Here is a 23,169-nt window from a genome sequence, read left to right on the forward strand (position 1 = left end):
TTATATACATTATAACTCTCTTTTGAAGGTGTTTTATATACATTATAACTCTCTAATGCTCTCATAATTTTCAGTGTAATCACTGCCAAAGATCTACTGTTCTCATTTGTGTCCTGGATTTCTACTGTGTTAGCATTATCTCTCTTGAATAGACCCTGTTAAACTGTCCTTGATTTAGGTTGACCCATAGTATGTAATCTGGGACATACTTAAATTATCCTTTGCTCTTTCCCTTAGGTGTCTGTCTCAGATAATAAGTTGTATCTGTGCTGTCTGTTTACGTTAGGTGACAAAAGTAGTACCAATAAAAAGTTTGCTCTAAAAAAGCAAGTATTTAGAGAAATACACATAGGGAGTATTAGCTACATAATCTTCAGGACTAGTGTAAAATAGAAATGTGGAGCCCTTTGTTCAAAACGGAAGAAAAACATATTGTTAAAGGTATTAAAATATAAAACCTATCTATCCCCTACCATGGGCTTTCTCATGACTCATCATGGCATTTTTATTATTTAATGTCATTTAAAGTAAACAAAAATTAAAATTTTAATTATGAATTTTGCTGTTCACTTATGTTGTACAATACCAGTTTTAAATGCAAATATAAAAGCATTAGGAATCACCGAATTATACATAATTCATATTTTGTAGTTTCTTTGTGCATATGTATTTCAGGTCAGTGGAAACACAGCGCAGGGTGACTCACCACTTCTTGACAGGCATACATTCTATCAACTCTAGCTGCTGAGGACTAAGGAGAATGAAAAAGAAGGTGGCAGTGTGTTGCTCTCTTCCCTTTTGCTTCTGCCATCATTTCTAGTAAGTGGCTGCCCAGGACTCTGGGATCATGATCTGAGCCCAAGGCAGATGTTTATTTTATTTTATTTTTATTTATTTATTTTTAAAATATGTTATTTATTCATTGGACAGACAGAGATCACAAGTAGGCAGAGAGGCAGGCAGAGAGAGAGGAGGAAGCAGGCTCCCTGCTGAGCAGAGAGCCCGATGCGGGACTCGATCCCAGGACCCTGGGATCATAACCTGAGCTGAAGAGGTTCAGGAAGTAACAGAGTAAGAACACGGTGGCATGGTGGGTTCCTTGTTCCTGTTTCTCAGACCCTGCCATCTGCCAGCTTTTGAGCTATGAGCCAAGTTCTGGTTCCAGCAAGAAAGTATGTTCTCACCCCAGCTTACTCACGTGTAGATATAACATGCCTACCTTGTACAGGTAAGGGCAGGAAATTTTCTCTTCGTCCCTTCTAGGTTCTTTGGCTGGTCTAATAACTAAGTTGACCTAAGATTAACAAGAGAAAAGCAAATTTAATTTTGTACATACAAGAATCCCAAAGATACGACCAGTCATCTTTAAAGCCCCTGAATGCGGGGCACCTGGTGGCTCGGTCAGCTGTGTCTCACTCTTGCTCCATCCCCCCAAATAAACAAAAAATCTTAAAAAAGAAAAGAAAAAAAAAAAGCAAAGCAAAGCAAAAGCCCTTCAGTGAAAGATTAAGCGTAAAGGGAAACGAGAATCCTGGGGAATCTTGTCATGTGTGACAGGAAGCACAAACTACAACTTCTAATGCGGCAAGAACGCGAGGCTTGACTACAAATGGAATGAAATGAAAGTCACCAAAGCAAACATGCTGGTGTTTTGCAGCACAAGCAGATCTACAGATAAGACTTCTGACCCTGACCGGAAAACCGGCACCCTGGGCGCCGAGGTTCTCCAACATGAAGAGGCAGGTCTGAGGGTCCTGTCTCTCCGGGAGCCCGAGCCTCGCACAGGCGAACGGGCGCGGGAGGGCGGACTCGGGCTCGCTGCCTCCGGGGCCGGTCAGGGCGGACCGTAGCCGCCGCCTTCATCTCGGAATTGTTCCTAAACCTCACCAGCGGCCCCAGAGAAGCGAGAAACGGGCGCTGTGGTCGTCGCCCTTGGCCGCGGTCCCCGCCTCAGGCCACGCAGCGCCCCTCACCGCCGCCACACAACCCTCGCTAGCTGGGTAGCAACCGGCGGAAGTCGGCCGCTTCCAGCCTCTCGGGGAGAAGCGCCGGAGGGAACCTCCGCACGGCCTCCGAGGGGCGGCCACCTGGGGCACGGCGCCGCTTCCGGCTGCTCTGGGAGACGCTCCTCTCGGGGGTGGCATCGCGCTGTCTGAGGTAACCTTTGCGCGGCCTCGAGGGGCGGCCCCCGGGGGGCACCGCGCCGCTTCCGGCCTCTCTGACCGACGCTCCTCTCGGTGTGGCCGCCGAGGGGCGGCGCTGCGGTCTTGAGTTGCGAGTCGTTCACCTTCTGAAAGGCTAACGACGTGCGTGCGAACCAAGTCCCCCCGCTGTAAAGTTGTGAGGCAGGAGGGCCGTTTCGGCGTTACGTCACGTGGTGATACTGTTAGGGACGGAATCCAGGTTAACGGTTAGGCGCGCGTTTGAATCCGGGGTGCAGCATTTGCTGTGCATGTGTTTCGAGCAGGACAGTCACAGCTCGGGTTTCACCGCAACACGGGGCGTATAGTCAGCGGCGGGAACGGTCACGACGCAGGAAGCATTAGCGCGGTACGTGTGGAACAGGAAGCTACGGTTCAGCACCAGCCACACACGTGGGGCTACTTCGATGCTATCAGGACATGTTTAGTTCAAGGTAATTGAAAGACTTTTTTTTTTTTTTTTTTTAAATAAAGCCTATTAGTGAAAGATTTTGTACATTAGATTATCCTAATTCTACACTGGGGGTTGTTTGCTCCTTTTCAGATAAAGACATTATATACACATGGGATATTTAAGCCTTACGTTGTTGCTTATATTTTCAAATTAGGGAAAACAGTAGGGCAGGGTTTGCCTTTATATCCTGAAATCACTGGTGTTCTTACTTGCCGGATTCATCTCTCCACTCTTCTCTTGGGTACCAGCCCTCTACACGGTCTTTAATGGAGAGAAGAGCATCCAGCAGTCATGAAACAGTTGGAGGACCCTGACCTTCAGTGCTAATTCCCTCAGCCCTCCTCCACAATGGTCACTTGCCAGAGAACCCTGTCTCTGTCCACTCACCCCAGGAACGTGCCAAAGCCATATGTGGCAGTAAGATCCTAGTTGTGGTACTGTCTTCTCCAAATTTGAGGTTGAGGTACAAAATGACTTTAAATGATCTGGGAAATTCAGAAAAGGTCATTTTAAGGCAAAAGATTAAGCTCTACTTTATAGAGCAAGTGCTAAATGTGACCACCTTCTCTTACCTCTAATTCCAACTCCTGACAAATTTACTTCTCTCCTGTCTTGTTTGAATCTCTATGGATTCTGGCCTCTTCCCTAGGATTCTCTCCTGGTTTACCTCCTGGCATGACCTCTAGACATAGACTTTGGTCTACATACTGGAATGCCACCATTGCACAGGTCCTCGTTTCACATGACTAATTTAGTTTTGCTGTGTCTTCATTTAAAGGAATGTTCTGAAAGCTCTGTATTGCTCATTGCTCAAACTATTCCACTTCAGGGCTTAGCCTACCTCCTCTTGAGGAGAATCATTAACTAATAGTGATGATCAGCTTCTTTACTGAATCTTTTCCCCTCCATACTGCAATCATGGTTTTTTTCCTCTCTATCTCCATTGCCATAAAATAGCCTTTTTATTAGCTTCCTCCCAATTCTGCTCTTCTTGCTTGACTTTAACAGTCAATAGAAGAGAGGAAGATCCTGACTCACAGAAAGCATTCCCCCACCCCAATAGGTGAAGACCATAAGCAAAACATTAAGCCTCAGAATGAGAGAAAAGAGATATTGGTCTTTTAGTCATTCATCTCACTCCATATTTTTTATTCAATATTTTTCATGTTGCTATTTCTTTTGCATTTCCATGAAAATTTAAGTTCTTTACATTAACAGGTTTTCCCTCTTGTGAATTCTTTGGTGTTGACGAAGGTGTGAACTCTGACTGAAGGCTCTCCCACACTCGTTGCATTCATAGGGTTTCTCTCCAGTGTGGATTCTCAGGTGTCGAATGAGGTGTGAGCTCACTCTGAAGGTTTTCCCACATTCACTACATTCATAGGGTTTCTCTCTGGTGTGAATTCTCTGATGCAAGATGAGATGGGAGTTCAGGCTGAATGCTCTCCCACATTCTTTGCATTCAAAGGGTCTTTCTCCAGTGTGAATTCTCTGGTGTCTAATAAGATCTGAACTCCCCCCAAAGCCTTTCCCACACTCATTACATTCATAAGGCCTCTCTCCAGTGTGGATTCTCTGATGCCTGATAAGCTTTGAGCTATGTCTAAAAGCTTTCCCACATTCATTACACTGGTGGGTTTTCTCCCCACTAAAAATTGCTGCATGTTGAATAAGGTTTGAGCTCTTGAGAGATGTTCCATATTGGTGAATTTTCTCTCCAACATAAATTCTTTGATGCTTAATAAAATCTGGATTCCATTTGAAACTTTGGTCATAGGTACTGTGTTTACAAGATTTCTGGTGTGTCAATTCACTTGAATTCAGGTTTAAGCTTCTCTCACAACCATCATGGCTACTGCTACCTGTAAGTGTATTTTTGTGGGTAAGGATTTTACTAAAACCTCCATCCTGAGCAGATGATGGTCTCTGAGCACCCCCTGATTCTTTTTCCCATTGCTTCTTTAGCCTGCCTGCAGACTTACAGATGTTTTGAGGCTCAGCAGTTCCTTCTGACATGAATCCTGAAATTCTTCCTGATAGAATCCTCTGTGATTCCATTTTTTCAAAAATGTCCAACTTTGGCATGAATCCATTGTTTTCACTCTCATTATCTAAAAGAATGAAAAGACAAAGTGGTAAATATCTGTTTGCTGGGTTGGAAGAAAAGAAAATTTTGAGCTATACCCAAGACAGTTACATATTGGTACTTCAACTGGCCACTCTAAAAATGTGGCTTTTCAAGAGAAAGTTGTGCTGGACAAGGACACAAAAGAGAAAATCTGGTAAAAGCAAATAGAATGCCTGTGGAGAGGAAAATCTCATCTCTCTACCTACCCTTTCTTCATGTCCATGGCTAATCAAGTTCTGTAAGTACTTTCTGCTGAATGTGCCCTGAACACATCCCCTTCTTCACATTTCTGGTACCACTACCCTTGTCACTCTTCCTATTTGGGGACTGTCACAGCTTCCTGCTTTCTTGACTCTGAGCTATTCTTCCTAGTCATCCTGAATACCCTCACTAGACTTACTGTCCTTAAAATCCTGTCACCTCCTGTATCCTACTCAGAACCTTTCTTCTCTTTTTCTTCTACAACACCTGAACTCCTCCACCTGGTTTCCAGAATCCATTTATGATCAAGTCCTCACAATTCCTGCCTGCTGGCTCACAAATTTATACTGTGCCTATGACTCGATATTATGCTGCAATCAAGCACCTCCTCTTTTTGTAGGGTTTCCTTTGTCTAGAATATGCTATAGCAGGAAAGGTAGTTAGGTACTGCTGGTCTTAGGCTGGGGGAAATATATGATTTTCGATGGAGTGGATGGAGATATCTCCAGAACAAACGGGAAAACAGAATTTGGGTATTTTTTTTAACTGACTATAATTTATTTATTTTTAAAAAGATCATGACTTTTTTTTTTAAAGTTTTTAATTTATTTATTGCAGGGGGAGCAGAGGGAGAGGGAGAAAGCAGGGGAGCCTGATGTGGGGCTGGATCCCAGGATCCTGAGATCAGGACCTGAGCTGAAGGCAGATGCTTAACCAATCAAGCCACCCAGGTGCCCCCAAAACTAATTTATTCTTGAGTTTATTTTTGAGATCTTTTACACCTAAAGTAATACTGAATCCATGAACTCTTTAAACAGAGGAGTTTTAGAACAGTGATGACTATTCCATGGAGGGAGTCACCAGAAGTATGGCTGACTTCCTATAACAACATGAAAACTTTGTAAGACCAAAAGTGCAATAAAAAAGACAATAATGTGGATCTTGTTCTATGTATCTGTGAATTACATCCACTTCTGGGTATATCATTATGTATCTGCTTTTCTACTAACATGTGTTATTTCTCTTGATGTGTTTCTTCCTCTTTTTTTTTTTGCTTACTTATTTCCTGATGTTTTCTCACACATTAATTTTTCTTTCTTTTAGTTTACTCATAAAAATATCCTGTGTTTTGGAAATATTTTGGATGAAGAACCAATGGGAAAATGTAAATATTCTGGATAAGGAATCAAATTCTCTATCTCTGTTTTTGTTTTAATTAGCCAATGACACACAGGGAAAAGTTCTCTACTTCTCATGCGGTGATAAAGGACCATGTATGGTAATTGAGGCAACTCTGAGAAGGGACATTCACAGCCCCACTCCTCCAGCCACGAACTGTACATGCTACTGCCCCTTACCGCCATCCTGCAGAAGGGATGCTGAGGAACCACAAAGGGCCTTGGGGTCCACTGGCTGCAACTGGACACTCAGTGCCGATCCAGGAGGCACCACCTTCTTCCCGAGTATCTCTTGTTCGTGTGCATGGACTGGAACCTGAGAAAAATAAAGTACATTTGGGCTTGTGAGAGAATCCCTGTTGGGATTTGAATATCTTCCAAAAACAAAGAGAACCCGCTGTAGGAATACAAAACTGCAGGACCGATGAAGTCTGACTCAAATGTAAAATGTGGCACAGCATGAAATGCAGTGGAAAGGAGACAGAAAGACACAATGCTCTAACAGCCCCTGCAGGTCTCCCTGGGTGCTCAGTCTCAGGCCCTTTCCTCCCACTGTGGGACTCTGTCCATGTGGGGTTCTTAGATCTCCCATTTCCTGTGTACCTGGACTACTGCTTCATCAGCACCTCTCTCCAAATCTTCCAGTAGAGTGACCACCTCCTCTCCATTCTCTGGGCCATGTTCCTGTACCCAGGTCTGCAGCTCCTCAGGCAGGATGGTCAGGAACTGCTCCAGCACCAGCAGCTCGAGGATCTGCTCCTTGCTGTGTGTCTCAGGCTGCAGCCACTGATGGCAGAGCTCCCGCAGCCGGCTCAGGGCCTCACGGGGCCCAGCGGAATCCTGGTAGCAGAACTGCCTGAAAAGCTGTCGGCAGAGCTCCTGCCTAAAGGGGTCTTCGCTTCTCTGGAGGGAAGTGTCCTGCCTCCAGACAAAATCTTCCTCTTCTATCTTCACTATCAGAAGCCCTTCATGCTCCTGAAGGTTCTGAGCTGTAGCTTTCTTTGATTCTGTCGTCATTTTGGGATGAAATGTATTACCAGGAAACCCACTTCTGCTTTGTGAAGCGTCCTACTTAGTTTCAAGGGCTCTTCTAAGGGATAAAAAAGAACTATTACTATCTATGAAGATGAAAGATCACAATCATAGAAATAGTCATTTTCCATTGCCCAGAAGTGTACTTGGCATTTACTCTATGTAAAAGCACTGAAATACTTTGTGGAATAAAATTGTTACATAATTTCTACCTCAAGACACTTTCAAATTTAAATTTAAAAACAAAATACTGCTCTTTGGAAAATTCATTTATTTATTTTAGAGAGAGAGAGGGCGCATGTGTGTAAGCAGGGGCATGGACAGAAGGAGAGGGAGAGAGGGAATCTCTAGCGGACTCCTAGAGCCCTAGCGGGCTCCATCTCAGAACCCAAGGCTGGGCTCAGTCCCACGACCCTGAGATCATGACCTGAGCAGAAATCAAGAGATGGACTCAGTCAACTGAGCCACCCAGGCACCCATAAAAACAAAATACTTTAAGGTAGAAACAAGAAATATAAGATTTAAAAATTTCAGGCAATGCTACATGTTAATATGTCACTTGCAATTAAATTTTATGTTAAGTCATAAAGACAATAAGGACCAGCAGAAGAAAACAATAAAGTGCTTCACAAAGTTGGAGATGCAAAGGGGTTGCAATGCATGGAAATGCAAAGCAGGCTGCAATGGTCAGGGAAAACTTCATGAAAAATTAACTTCTGAAGAATGGAAAGCATTTGATAGGAGAGAGAAAAGTAGGAAATTACAAGTAAGCAAACAGTCTGAACAACTGGTTAATGGTAGGATCACAGAAGTGGGAAAGCAAAAAAGTTCAATAGGTTTGTATAAGGAAATCACAGAGGCAAAGGCTCTACCATAGAAAGCCTCAATGCCAAGATCCTGAGTTTATCTTTTAGGCACTGGGGAGCCAAGGAAAGCTTCTGAGGAGAATGACCCAACAAATACTGTTTGTGGAGATTAACATGTTCATTTCTAGGATGGACTACAACATGAAAAGAGAAACAGAGAGAGGCCATACTTCTACAAGTGTGAGGAAAATACAAGCTCGAAATGATAATTATTAATTCAAAACCTGGAATTAGGATTACTTACAAATCTCTTAATAGGGTAACTTTTCTTAAAAGATTTTTTTTTTTTAAATAGATTTTATTTATTTGACAGAGTAAGAGAACACAAGCAGGGGCAACAGGAGAGGGAGAAGCAGGCTTGATCCCAGGATTCTGGGATCATGACCTGAGCTAAAGACAGATGCTTAGCCATCTGAGACACCCAGGCACCCCTAAAAGGTTTTGAGTAGTCTCTGCACCCAGTGTGGGGCTGGAACTCACACCCTAAGATCAAGAATCACCTGTTCCATCAAATGAGCCAGTTGGGTGCCCCAGGGCAACTTTCCTTGAGAGCCAGAGGCTAAGTTTCAATCAGTATTAACTAGTTCCTTCCCCAAAGGTCGCAAATACATAGGTTTCCTGTTATCCCAACTGTTCCTTCTCTATCTTCCTAGTTTTGTGGCTCAGTTCATTTCTTGGACTTTAAGTCCTATCATCTCACCAAGAAAGTTAAATATAATAAACCAGCACTATGGACTTATCCGTCGACTGTGAGTCTTGTTATTAAACACCAGTTCCTCCAGTCTTAGCACATGGGAATGTCTGGTTTCTGCAGTGAAAAACTGAGTAAGAGGAATGTAGATGCGACGCCTAGAATGCGAGAGCAGAATGCAAGTATTAATCTTGCACCGCCTTCTACTACACATTTCACCAGCTGATTGCGGATCATTGGACTGATACGTACTTTATTACGAATCCTGGGGCAACTGGATGGCTCAGCGGGTTAAAGCCTCTGCCTTCTGCTCAGGTCATGATCCCAGGGTCCTGGGATCCAGCCCCATATCATATCGGGCTTCTCTGCTCAGCAGGGAACCTGCTTCCCCCTTTCTCTCTGCCTACTTGTGATCTCAGTCAAATAAATAAATAAAATCTTAAAAAACAAAACAAAGAATCTAAATACAAGCCAAACTCTGGGCTAGAAGTTGTACAGCAATGGTTTCCAAGGAAGTCTGCGTTCCCAGCTCATTAATTAGCTGACTAATTAATCATGTGGAAACTTTGTTAGAAACTGATTCTTGGGATGCTGACTGGGTGAGTATGGATATACCTGGAAAATCCGTATTCCGATGTACAGCTCCAAGGAATCAAATGGTGCTTGAGTTTCTAAAATCAGTTGGGTAAAATAAAACCCACGTGGATTAAGAACATTTAAATATCTAAATGTTTCACAGAACACACACTGAAATGCTGATCAATGCTGTAAACCGGAGGACTGAACAAGTTGTAAGGGAGCGGTATCCAACACCCTCACGGTTTAGAGGCAGGGAGACGACGTGTGTGTGTGTGTGTGTGTGTGTGTGTGTGGACACGCGGGCGTAGCAAATACTTCTTAGAGGTGCTGGTCCTTAAGGCGGACAATACAAGATTCAAAAGGGAAAGACTCAAAAGGCATAAGGGAAAGCTGAGGAAACGGGAATGAGCAGCCAAACCGAGAGCCGAGCTGGCAGGGCTAGTATTTGTTGTGACAACTCAGCGGAATTCCTACCCAACACCCGTGACTACAGCACCGATCGCCGCGACTTATTTTTAGCTTGGGCTGGTTCTCTTCAGTGACCGTTAGTCCATGAGGTCAAGCGCCACGCTCTCCCGCGCTCCGAGTTCTCTGTCGTCGGACCGGAGAGCCCGAGAGGCCTCCCGACGCCGCCGGCACCCGCAGGAGCGAGGGGTCGTGCCGGGAGGCTGGGCGCCGCGGTGCGCGGGGGAGCAGCGGGCGTCCCGCACCCAGCACGCCGCGGGCCGCCCCCCGCCGCTTCCACCGGTCCCGCGCACACGCCCAACGACACACACGCAGTGCGAGCGCGCGGCCCGACGGGGCCGGGGCCGCCCGCTTTCCCGACGAGAAGGCCGGCCGTCTCCTCGCGAGAGGCGGGCGTCGGCACCCGCTCCCGGGCAGCTGCTCGCGGCTGGAAGCCGCCCTGCAGACGCCGCCGCCGGGCTCGCCATCTCCGGCAGCGACTCCGCACCGCGGCCGGACGCCCCACCCGGCGCCCCGCCCCGCCCCGCCCGCGGCGGTGACGTAACGGCGGCGCGGGTAACCATGGCAACCACCGCCCCTCTGGAAGTAGGCGGGCACAGAGTGCTCTGAACGCCGAGCCCCCGCGCCCCTTTGCCTCGGGATTCCTCCGCGGTGCCGGCTCCGGGGCGTCGCGGGGCTGCAGCAATCCCGAAGTAAAGCGGTAGGGACTGGGTGCTCGGAGGGGACAAAAGGTCGGACCCGTGGGTCCTCCAACCCGGACTCACCTCTCCTACAGGGGGTTCCGATCGGACACTTCCGGTGGGGGCACGGCGCTGCGCCCTCTCTCAAAGCTTCCGTCCTCGTGGGCTCTGAGCCTGCGCAGAAGGCAGCCCGGCGCTGGACTGCGACTCCCAGAAGTCTTGGCGTCTCCGCCGCGTTCTGACTCCCGTTTCCCCGGCAGCCTCCGAGGCTGCTGAAATGCTCGGGTCTCCAGGGCGGGGGTCCTTGCACCCTGTGTGGCGGGGAACGCGGCCTCGCTTGGCCTTCTTCAGTCGGGGGGGTCGAACGGAAGGGCACGCACGGCGCCCAGACCTCGCGGGGCTGGTTACAGCCCGGGCGCGCGACGGCCGGCGCGGGGCCCGAAGCGCGCCCTCTCTGGGGTCGGCGGGCCGCAGCGTGAGGTCGGGGATGCGGACGGTAGCTTCGGTCGCCGCGCCGCGCGGCCTCGGCACCTCCCCTCTCGTGCGGTGGCAAACGGCCCGAGTCCAACGGAGGAAGCGGCAGGAGCTGCAGCTCACTCAGCCGCAGGGAGCGCAGCGGAGGCCCGAGCGGTGCGGAGGCCCGAGCGGTGCGGAGGCCCGAGCGGTGCGGAACCCAGGGCTTCGTAGAGCGCAGTGGGCGAGGACGCGTTAGCCCAGGGAGAAGCTCTGTCTCCAGGCAAGGGGGCCTTCCACGGAGGGGTGGCGTGTGAACGGGGGCTTTTCCCATGCAGAGGACCTCGTCTTCTCGGGGGCCCATGTGACCTTACTGGTGCCGACGAGCAAATTCTTGGTTATTGATTAAAATTTCACTCCTGAAGAGAACGCAACTGTAATTTCGTCCTGGTTTGCTGTTGTGGGGGCAGGTAACTCCACCCCGGGCCTATGGTTTTCTTTTCAGCAGAGGGAACCCCTATAAACTGTGTTTATTCACTTTGAAAGAACAGGTCTGCTAGGTAGGTATGAAACAATATATGGTTTCGTGTTCTTGTGTCTCATCTAAAAGGCATCACGCCATAGGTAAGCCTCTGATACTTGCTATTTTTCACTTAACAATGTTTCTACGGTTTATCTATGGCGTTGAGTTACAATCAATTTTCTTTATAATAGTCTGGTTGTGAAAATAGCACTGCATCCATTTTCCTCCAGTTGGGCTGATGGGCTCTCTATTGCTTAGGGCAATAAACCTCTTAGGAGTTGCATCTGCTTCTACCTGTGTTCCCCACAGTCTGTTCTTAACAGCAGCCCGAAGGATGCTGTTGCAGTCTAAGTTCTGTTGCGCTGCTGAAGGGCAGCAGAACACACCTCCTCACCTAGGCGCCTTTGAGAGTTCGGTCATTTTGAGCTGTAGGCACTTGAAAAACAGCAAATGTGGAAAGAGACTTTGTCTGAATTTCCCTTATCTGTTTAGAGACAGATCCTCCAGAATAAACTCAATTGTTGCAAATACCCTTCCCCAAGACTTTCATCAGCTAGGGAAGATTGACTTGTATCGTAGGAAAGAAGTTGACACCACACCCTGACAAACTTGTCCCAAATGATCATGATGTAGAAATGGAGTTTGGAGCCCACAGCCAAGAAAAAAATCTTGAGACATCTTCAGTGGAAAAAAGTGGTTTTATTAAAGCACAGGGGACAGGATCGGTGGGCAGAAAGAGCTGCACTGGGGTAGTGACGGGTGACTGATTATAAGCTGTCAAGTTGGGAGAGGGTTGGGGACAGCACAAGCCTTCAAGGTATTTTGGAAGCAAGGTTTCCAGGATCCTGAGGGCTAGCTATTGTTAGGAAAATGTCATTTATTACTGTTTAGTAAGAACTCAGTCACGAGACCCTTCAGATGTGTATCAGTGGGCCATATCCTTGGATTGCTAACATATATCTTGGGGGGGTGGAGATAAAAGAAGTTTCCAAAGGAATTTTTATATGTTAAAGTAGAATGAACAGGATCCCGAGTCATCAGGATAATGTTAAGCTAAGATTGCCACTTTAGCAAAATGTCAACAACATCAAGGCAGCTGAGATCCCAGAGGAAGTTCACTCTTCTGTTTCAGGGACTTGTCACTGGGCTATAGGCAGTAAGAAAATTTAATTCTTTTGCTTTTGTTTCCCACATCGGTCATACCTCTCACCTGTTCTCTTAAGGGCCGTATTCATCTTTACTAAAAATCATTTACTGTCCCCTAAAAGGCCTACATCTCCTGTCCCCTTTCCCTGTTGAATTAAATCCTGTTACTTTTTCATTGCTCATTTTTCTTTAGATATTTTTTTGTGTACCCATGAAGTATACATGTTAATAAACTTGTTTGTTTTTCTCTTGTTAACGTTTTTTATGACAGGGATTTTTTTTTTTTTTTAAGATTTTATTTATTTGACAAAGCAAGAGAGAGACCATAAATAGGCAGAGAGGCAGGCAGACAGAGAGCCTGATGCAGGGCTCGAACCCAGGACCCTGAGATCATGATCTGAGCCAAAGGCAGAGGCTTAATCAAGTGAGCTGCCTAGGTGCCCCTTATTACAGAGATTTTAACTGAGAACTCAGAGTGGTAGAGGGAAAATTATTTTTCAATCCCTAAACTAGCCCTCAGCTTAAAGCCTTTGAGTAGCTCCCTATTTCAGGCAAGACAAAAACCTGAAGTCCTTAAAATGGCCTATGAGACCCCATATGACCTATACCCTATATAATCTATTACTCTCTTCCTTGCCCATTCTGCTCTGTCATTACCAATGAACTTCCTTGTTTTTCCCAATTAATAACTTTATGAAAAAGCACCAAGCCCAGTAACTAGTTTCATTAGTGAATTCTATCAAGCAGTTGAAGAGTAAATATATACCAGTTCCCCAACGAACTTTATATTATACCTAATACCAAAGCCAGTTAAAGACATTACAAGAAAAACACTACAGACCAAGCCCTCTCACAAACACAGATGGAAAAACCTTCACAAAATATTAGTCCATCTATATAAAAATTATATACAACAACGAAGTGGAATTTATTGCAGACATGCAAGAGTGGTTCAACATTTGGAAATAAGTCAGTATAATCCACTGATAAAATTAACAGGCTGAAAAAGCAAAATCCTGATCATTTGATTCAGAAAAAGCATTTGACAAAATCCAACAGCTGTTTGTGATTAAAAACTCTTAATAAGCTAGTAGTAGATGGAAACTTTCTCTACTTGATACATCTACAGAAAACAACCCACCCCTCCTACCCAGCAAACCACAGCTAACTCCATACTTACAAAGGAGAAGCTGAATATTTATGTCAAGCTTAGAAAATGAATAAAGCTGTCCTCTTTCACTATTTCACAACATGCTGGAAGTCTTAAATAGGACAGTAAGACAAAAAATAAAGGTATACAGAAAGGAAAGGAAGAAATAAAGCTGTCTCTATTCACATATAAACTTTCTATGTAGAAAATCCCGAAGACTCTAAAAAAAAATACAAAACAAAAATCGAGCAAGCAACTAAGGCAATGTTGCAGGTTTTAAAGTCAATATCTGAAAGTCAAAAAGAAAATACTTAGATATAAATTTGACAAAGTATAGGATCTGTATTCAGAAAATTACAAAAAACTAATGAAATAATTCAAAGAAGATCTAAACTTATGGAGAGATACTCTGTGTTCTGTATATTGGAAGACTCAGAATGGTTAAGATGTCAGTTCTTCCCGACTTAATGTGTTGATAAAACATAACCATCAAAAATCACAACAATCTATTTTCTAGGTATTGACAAATTAATTCTAACATTGATATGGAAAGGGAAAGACATAGAATAGCCTAACACAATATTGAAAGAGAAGAACAAAGTTAGGAGATTAACACTATAATTTCAAGATTTGTTATAAAACTACCATAGTTTTATACAACAGGCACATAGATCAATGGAATAGAATAGAGCCCAGAAATAGACTCAAAACAAATATAGTGGCTGATTTATGACAGAGGTGCAAAGGCAATTCCATGGAGAAAGAAGAACTTTTTCAGCAGATGGTGCTGGAACAATTAGACGTTTATATGCAAGAAAATCACCTTGTAATTTTCACAAAATTAAGTCAAAATGGATAGTAGACCTAAATGTAAAATCCAAAATTATAAAACTTAAAACATGAAGAAATTCTAGCGACCGTGATTTTAGTGGTTATATTTTAGATGACAACCAAAAGCATAATCCATGAAAAAGTAAGTTGGAATTTATTTTTTTTTTTTTTTTTTTTTTTTTTTTTTTTTTTTTTTTTAAAGATTTTATTTATTTATTTGACAGAGAGAAATCACAAGTACACTGAGAGGCAGGCAGAGAGAGAGAGAGAAGGAAGCAGGCTCCCTGCTGAGCAGAGAGCCCGATGCGGGACTCGATCCCAGGACCCTGAGATCATGACCTGAGCCGAAGGCAGCAGCTTAACCCACTGAGCCACCCAGGCGCCCAAGTTGGAATTTATTAAATATAAAAATGTTTGCTCTATGAAAGACACAAGAATGAAAAGGTAAGCCACAGACTGGGAGAAAATATATTCAAACACATTTCTAAGAAAAGACACACCCCCAAATAGGCAAAAAATCATTAAAATTCAATAATAGGAAAACAATTTAAAAATGGCCAAAATACTTGAATAGATACTTCACCAGAGAAGATGTACAGATGGAAAATCAATGTCTATGGGTTGAAAAGGTATTTAACACCACTGGGCAATAGGAAAGTGCAAATCAAAACAGGGAGATATCACTACATACCTATCAGTGGCTAAAATTTTCAAAGCTGACAATACCATGTCTATTTAAAGGTTACTAAGAGAGTAGATCTTAAAATTCACATCACAAGAAGAACAGATTTGCAACTATGTCTGGTGATGGATATTAACTAGACATTTTAGTGATCATTTCACATTATATACAAATGCTGAATCATCATGCTGTACACTTGAAATTAATATAATGTTACATGTCAATTGTATCTCAACAACCCCCCCCCCCAAAATTGACAATACTAATTGTTGGTGGGGATGCAGACCAACAGGAACACTTACTCATTCCTGATGGGAGTGCAAAAGGGTACAGCCACTTTGGAAGATTGATGGCAGTTCCTTACAAAGTTAACATAGTCTTACCATGTGATGCAGTCATACCATAGGTATTCACACTCACAGGTATTCACTCAACTGCCTTAAAAATTTATATTTGCAGGAAAAAAAAACCCTGCAAGTGAATATTTCTAGCAGCCCCCCCCTTTTTTAAAGTAGGTTCCACACACAGCATGGAGCCCATGGGGCTCAAAATCACAACCCTGAGATGAAGACCTGAGCTGAGATCAAGAGTCAGATGCTCAAACAACTGACCCATCTAGCAGCTTTATTTCAATTGCTGAAAACTGTAAGAAACTCACTGTTGAATAAATTTAAAAAATATGATACATATTTTTTGGTTCCGCCCACTGTAGGGGCAGAGCCAAAAGATACTGAATTAAGTAACATTGAAAATGAAAATGAAAATACTAAATACAAAAGGAGCCGTATCTAACGGCTCTCTAGTTGATAATGCTTTTTCTCGTGGGGGCTGTGGGTTAACAGTTCTGAAACCATTATATATGTATGGTAGAGTTGAATAGTTAAATAAATGGGTGGCAGGTGGTGGGATGTAGGTATCTCACTGCTGGAGTAGGAGGTGGCAATCAGGCAAGGACAAACAGCTAGAATAAATATAAACCCATGATTATCTATCTATCTATATCTATATCTATCTATAGATCTATCTGTGCTAACAGAGATAGATAAATAAGTGTACCTATACAGGTTAGTATATACATATATTTCCTGTCAGATGAGATGGCCTAGAAGCAATTATACTTCAGTAACAACCAGCACACCTAGTGTCCATATCTGGCTTTCTGACAGGACTCTGCAGTTGAGAAATGGCTTATTCTAGGGCTCACAGGAAATATACAAGATGAGTCCAGCCTGGGTGGCTCAGTCAGTTAAATGTCTGACTCTTGATCTCAGTCCAGGTCTTGATCTCAGGGTCCCGAGTTTAAGGTCCATGTTGGGCTCCATGCCACTACATTAAAAAAAAAAAAAAAAAAACGAGTCCAGACAATCTTATGGTGTCAGAAATAGTTCAAAAACTAACAAACACAGAACAAACAGATGAAGTAAAAAGGATGAGCCATGTGAAGGTACTCAGAAGCCATGTGAAAGAATTTCCAATGGCCAAAGTTTGGCTATTGGAATGGCCAATTTGCACAATTTGAGCAAATTCACAATTTGAGCAAAAAAAAAAAAAAAAGTTTTGGATTATTAACCAAAATATAATTTGAGTACCGGTGAGCACATACTGATATAAATGACTGATAAACAAGTGGGGAAGGATAGGCAAATGTGCATAATAATGAAAAATTTATGCAGATACTCTGCCCTCCCTACATGTGGATGTGTGTAAAGATTTCCTCTCCATAAGTACTATATAGAAAGGGAGGGGGAAAAGAGTATCTTTACAGTGGAGAAACTTGACAAGCCCTCAGCCAGTTGATCAAAGTTTCTATCAACAGTGATACATCATGTTGATACTATGTGCCTGTGAAAGAATGTGGCGAGGATGGCACTTTACCTCTGTGGTCTTCCTCTCAAAACATCATAGCTCCATTCTATCATGAAAAAAAAAGAAATAAATCCTAGTAGATGAACGTACTAGTACAAAACACCTGACTAGTACTCTTCAAAACTATAAAGGTCATCAAAAACAGGGAAAGTCTGAGAAACTGTCACATCCAAGAGGAGCCTAGTGAGACATGATAACAAAATGTAGTGTGGTATCCTGGATGGGGTCCTGGAATAAAAAAAAAAAAAAAATAGACAAAAACTCAGGAACCCTGAGTTAAGTGTAGACTTTGTTTAATAATAATGTATTAACATTGGTCCATCAATTGCAACAAGTGTACCCTACTGATGTAAGATGCTAGTAATAAGGGAATCTAATATAAAGGAAATCTTTGTAATTCTTCTGTAAATCTAAAACTTCTGAAATAAAAATCTAAATAAAAAAGTAATACATTCTTTACTTACTTTTATTATTCCTTTTGTCTTAAAGCAGTTTTCTTTTTCTCAGGACAAAAATGAGGTTTATATTTTCCATTGTTGTCTCAAAGTTTTGTTTTGTTTTTTTTTTTTTAAAGATTTTATTTATTTGACAGACAGAGATCACAAGTAAGCAGAGAGGCAGGCACAGAGAGAGGAAGGGAAGCAGGCTCCCTGCTGAGCAGAGGGCCCCATGCAGGGCTGGATCCCAGGACCCTGGGATCATGACCCAAGCTGAAGGCAGAGGCTTAACCCACTGAGCCACCCAGGAGCCCCTGTTTTCTCAAAATTTAAACCTTGGGATCACAGATCATTCCTTAAACAGGAATTTTCTGAATAAGTAAAATCCCATGTGAATGATATCAGAAAGATTCCCAAAGAAACTATAACAAAGACTCAAGTTTGGAAAACTCAAGGACTGTGAAATCTACAGAAAAAGGCAAATCATAGAAAGGACAATCATCAGCAATCTTTTCCCCAGATTTCAAATTAAAAACCATCTTTAGTAAGAGTTCCTGTGGAAAAACAAGGCCATGAAAATGATTTGTATGAATAAATTAGTTTAGTTTTGTGGAAGGCTATTTGGTTTATATATATTCAATTTGTACATTGACTTCGCTCCTTTTTTTTTTTTTCAGATTTTATTTATTTATTTGACAGATCACAAGTAGGCAGAGAGGCAGGCAGAGAGAGAGGGGGGGGGTAGCAGGATCCCCGCTGAGCAGAGAGTCTGATGCAGGGCTGGATCCCAGGACCCCGAGACTGGAGCAGGAGGCTGGCTGAGGACAAAGCAAAGGCTGGCGCCTTGCACCCCCCCTTCACCCGCTCCCCTCCATAGGTGTAGCATTCCTCAGGCACCCCTGACTGCCATAAAATGATAAATAGTTAACTTGCTGAGATCACAATCCTGCAAGACAGGAGTCTCCCTTGGTTTGCAAATGTCCTTGAGATTTACAAACAAAGAAGTTACCTTATCAATAGCCCAATTTCCAGGGACACAGAACTCAGTTCCTCAAGCCCTGATGTCACCCTCCCCTCCATAAAAAACGGAAGGAGGCGGAGGTAGAAGGAAAAGTAAATAAAGTTAAATTTCTTCTAAACCTAAATCTCATTAACAAGGATGCTTGATAGCAGGAATGTAACATTCCACTAGGAGACTCCCAAATGTCTTTACTTGATAGTAACCAGGCCTTCAATATCCTGATAGTGCTTTTGTCGGGTGTGCGTGGGCTAACCGGCCAGTTCTGCTTCTGTAAGATTGCTTTGTCTGCTTTCCCACGCGGGTCCCCTGACCCAATCCACTGACGCCAAGTATGCCTGTTCAAACTATCAATCAATCAGCTCAGCCCCACCCGAAACTTGTTTGTATCTGTCTATAAAAATCCTGCATGGACCCAGCTCCAGACCTCTTGGCGTTATCAGCAAGGAGCGGCGCAGAGGTCCAGGTTCGAACCTGCAATAAACTTGCTGATTGGCTTTGACTCACGTCTCTGGTGGTCTTTTAAGGTGGGGGTAATACTCTATTGGCATTTCAAGACCATGACCTGAGCAAAGGCAGAAGCTTAACCCACTGAGCCACCCAGGCACCCCAACTTAGCTCTTTTTGAGGAAAATATCCTGCAGATATACTTGTACACTTTCAACTTATTGCATGTACAAGATAACTAGTTGTAGCATTGCTTATGATAAAAAGGAGGGGGGGGGGAGCTGTTGTGCCCAAATTTCGAGACCCCCCCAAAGACGACCACCAGAGTCCGGAGTCAAAGCCAAACAGCAAGGGTCGTTTATTACGAGTTCGAACCCGGACCTCCGCGCACTCTTGCCGGTAACGCTAAGAGATCCCGAGCTCAGGATCACAACACTTTTTATCCACTATTTTTGGGGAGGCAGGGACTTAGCATACATCATAGTATCTTGTAACAAATCACCACATACCGCACGAAAATCAAACGGCAACTCTATAATATGACTGGCGCGTTACAGGGCGGGAAAAGGCTGGGAACAGATTACTGGTTAGGTCAAAGTGCTGTCATTCTTCAAACTGCTTAGTTGGCACCGCTAGGGTATGTGCCCCCTAAGGATTGGCCGGGGGTCTCCCTGTCAAACCGCGGGGTGCCAGATGGTTATTAACTCCTGTACCCAAAGCTGGGTGGGGGGTCCGGGAGCAGTCACTTTGTCATGTCCAATTCTGGGTGGGGGTTTCTCTGGCTCCAGATGGCTGTTATCTCTCGGCCCAGAGCCGGGTGGGGGTCCGGGAGCGGCCCCTCTGCCAGGTTCAATTCTGGGCGGGGGTTGTGTGGTTACAGAATGCCTATAGAAAGTCTGCTGGTATTTTTCCATCTCCTCATGGGTTAGCAAGCGAAGGTACAGAAGCAGAAATAGCGGTAATGGTTATAAATTAGGCATCTCAGAGCGCCTGGGCGTCTCAGTCAGTGAAGCGTCTGCCTTCAGCTCAGGTCATGATCCCAGGATCCTGGGATTGAGCCCCGCATTGGGCTCCCTGCTCAGTGGGGAGCCTGCTTCTCCTTCTGCCTGCCACTTTTGCTTGTGTGGGCTCTCTCTCTGACAAATAAATACATACAATCTCCAAAAAAAGGGGTGTGTGTGTGAATATTCCCAAAGTCCATCAATAAGAGACTGGTGAGAGTCAGTCTATACAGTGAAACACCATGCAATGGCTCTCTTTATAATGTTGATGTGGCAGGGACCTCTAGTATGTATGTATGTAAAATGTAATCTATTTCATTTTGGAAGCTTTTATGATCTTCTCTTTATTTCTGATGTTCTTAAATTTCACAGTACTATGTCCTGGTGAGAGAGTTTTTTCACTCACAATACTGGATAGTCAGTAGAACCTTTCAGTCTGATAATACACAAATTTAGGACTGGAAATTTCCCCAAATATTTTTTGCGTGATATTTACTTTCCATTTTCTCTTTTTTCTTCTTTTCAATTTTCTAAAAGCTGTGAATGGATTCAAAGATATTGACAAGAATAAAAAATAATATAACAAACTTCATGCACACAGCACTTAGCTTCATTCACTTTTTTAAAAAATTTATTTATTTATTTGACAGAGAGAGAGAGATCACAAGTAGGCAGAGAGGCAGGCAGAGAGAAGGGGGGGGGGAAGCAGGCTCCCTGCTAAGCAGAGAGCCCGGTGGGGGCTCCATCCCAGGACACTGAGATCATGACCAGAGGCTTAACCCACTGAGCCACCCAGGTGCCCCAGCTTCATTCACTTAGGAAAAAAAAAAAAATTATACAAGAGTTCTTGAGACCTCTTTGGTGCAAAATTTTTGCTTTTGGTGCAAAATTTGGTTTTATTAAAGCACAGGGACAGGACAGGCAGAGAGAACTACACTGTGGTCAAGAGGAGGGGCCCATTATATACTTTCAAGTTGGGAGGGGGTTAGGGAGAGCATAAGTCTCTGAGGAATTTTGGAAGCAAGGTTTCCAGGACCTCAAGGGGGCTGGCTATTGTTGAGAAAAGGTCATTTATTATTGTCTAAGGAAACCTTAGTCATGAGACACTTCAGATGTAAATTAGTGGGCCATTATGCTTGGGGGATGATTGTCAACGTGTATCTTGGGCGGTTTAGAGATAAAGGAAATTTAGAGATAAAGGAAATTTCTAAAGGTATTTTTATATGTTAAAGCAGACTTACTTTTTTATATATTAAAGCAGACTTCTGTTAAAGCAGATCCTGGTTGGGGGAAGGGGTTCAGTTTAGGATTGCCTTTTGCCCTTAGCGAAATATTAACATTGAGGCAGTTGAGTCCCTAGGGGAATGTCACTCTGCCCGTTTCAAGGATTTGTCTGTGGGCTCTAGGTAGTAAGGAAATTTAATAATTTTTCTCCTGCCTTTGTTTCCCATATCAATACCCATCTCTTAAAAAAAAAAAAGATATCCATCTCTTAGATTTAGTTTTTTTTTTCTTAGATTTAGTTTTTAAGTCTTTTTTTTCCCCTGTTATGTGATTCATTAATTTCTGTTGCAGTCTTTCAGTTTATTTTGCTATCCTAACTTTTCTGTTGGATCTTTAATTAATGAGATTTCTCTGCATTCCATTTAGATGTTTATGGCTGAGAACTGAGGTTTCAAAATTTCCTCAGCATTTAAAGTATTGCATTCTATTGTCTCAACTAGTTATGATTGTCATGCACACCAACTGGAATTTAATTATAATATTACCATAAGGTTCAGGTCTGCAACAAAATTTATTTAATCTGAAAAATTTTTATTTGAATGAACAATTAAAAAATAGTTGTTACAGAATCAATGACCTTCTTGAGAGAGCATGGAATGATATTAGAAACATTAAAGTAACAGGAAAAATGTATTCTTCTGACTGGGCTGAATCTCTTTTACAATTAGACACCTCGAGACCATCGGTTGTGACAATACAGGGCAATGCAAACTTTCACTGTTAAGACTATTAGGAGGTCAAAGCCTACTAGCATATGACACATAAGTTGTGTCACAGCAAACATATGGTGGTACTACACTTCTAGCAACACATGCACCCCTGTGGATTGATGGATATTTATTACCCAAAGAAATGGCATTTCAGGGGCCTAATAACGTACTATACCTGGCATGAGTTGGAAGTCAAAGCTAATCTTTTTCCTTTAACAAGAACATCTGTTGACATTGTTTTTGGACATGGGACACTTTAATTGGTTAATTTGGGCTAATGATTCTTCAGAGGTTACATTCTTTTTTTTTTTTTTTTTTTTTTTTAAAGATTTTATTTATTTATTTGACAGAGAGAGATCACAAGCAGGCAGAGAGGCAGGCAGAGAGAGAGGAGGAAGCAGGCTCCCTGCTGAGCAGAGAGCCCGATGCGGGCCTCGATCCCAGGACCCTGAGATCATGACCTGAGCCGAAGGCAGCGGCCTAACCCACTGAGCCACCCAGGCGCCCACATTCTTTAATCATACTAAAATGAAAGCTACTACTATCATCACAATGAATGTATTAAATATTGTATGCTATTAACATAACATTTAATAAATATTACCAAAATGGGCACCTATATCTCAGAATATTCATACAAAGATTTCCCAACATCTTGCCATGCTAAAATAAACAGAAATGCCTGGGGATAAAACTGACAAAATTGATCAACTTTTGGACGAAAACATGGAAGAACTCAAAGTAGCCCATAAAACCTTAAGCAACAAGCTAATGCACTTTACACACGCCACGCAGGCCCTTCATGCTGCTTCAGCCCCCATTCATACTAACTCAGTTGCATTAAACAAAGACAGAGAAAACTTACATAAGAAATCATATAAAATTCTTACTAAATAAATAAATAAAATTTCCTTTGTAGAATTGTTAGCAAAACCCTTCAAATATGTGATTTTTTTTTTTTTTCTGGCTCGTGGTCTGACCATAATCCTTTAAAATAACAAAAGATGGGATAGAATTCTCTCTCTACACATGTTTGGGAATCTATTAAGGAAATTCTTCTATTAGTTTTAGTTACCATTTTTGTTATATATCTTATTAAATATGCTATTAGAATATTATGCACTCTTAAACTTAACAAGAAAAAAA

General features: G+C 43.1%; 1 protein-coding gene and 1 long non-coding RNA gene across 2 annotated transcripts in view; one reads left to right on the forward strand and one right to left on the reverse strand.

Annotated features, from left to right (window-relative positions):
* LOC101692827 (zinc finger protein 850) overlaps positions 1-7,179 on the reverse strand; it is an 87,046-nt gene extending 79,867 nt beyond the window's left edge. The window contains 3 exon segments of the mRNA XM_045073941.1: positions 3,872-4,766; positions 6,343-6,478; positions 6,766-7,179. Of these exon segments, the coding sequence (XP_044929876.1) occupies positions 3,872-4,766; positions 6,343-6,478; positions 6,766-7,179 (1,445 nt within the window).
* Positions 942-7,411, forward strand: LOC123390247. The gene is made up of 2 exons (XR_006604894.1): positions 942-2,635; positions 6,205-7,411. It is a non-coding gene; the product is annotated as an uncharacterized LOC123390247 (long non-coding RNA).
* The last annotated feature ends 15,758 nt before the right edge of the window (positions 7,412-23,169 follow it).

The sequence above is a fragment of the Mustela putorius genome, unplaced genomic scaffold, assembly GCF_011764305.1.
Source record: "Mustela putorius furo isolate JIRA1106 unplaced genomic scaffold, ASM1176430v1.1 tig00537295_pilon_pilon_pilon, whole genome shotgun sequence".
Classification (NCBI taxonomy): Eukaryota; Metazoa; Chordata; class Mammalia; order Carnivora; family Mustelidae; genus Mustela; species Mustela putorius.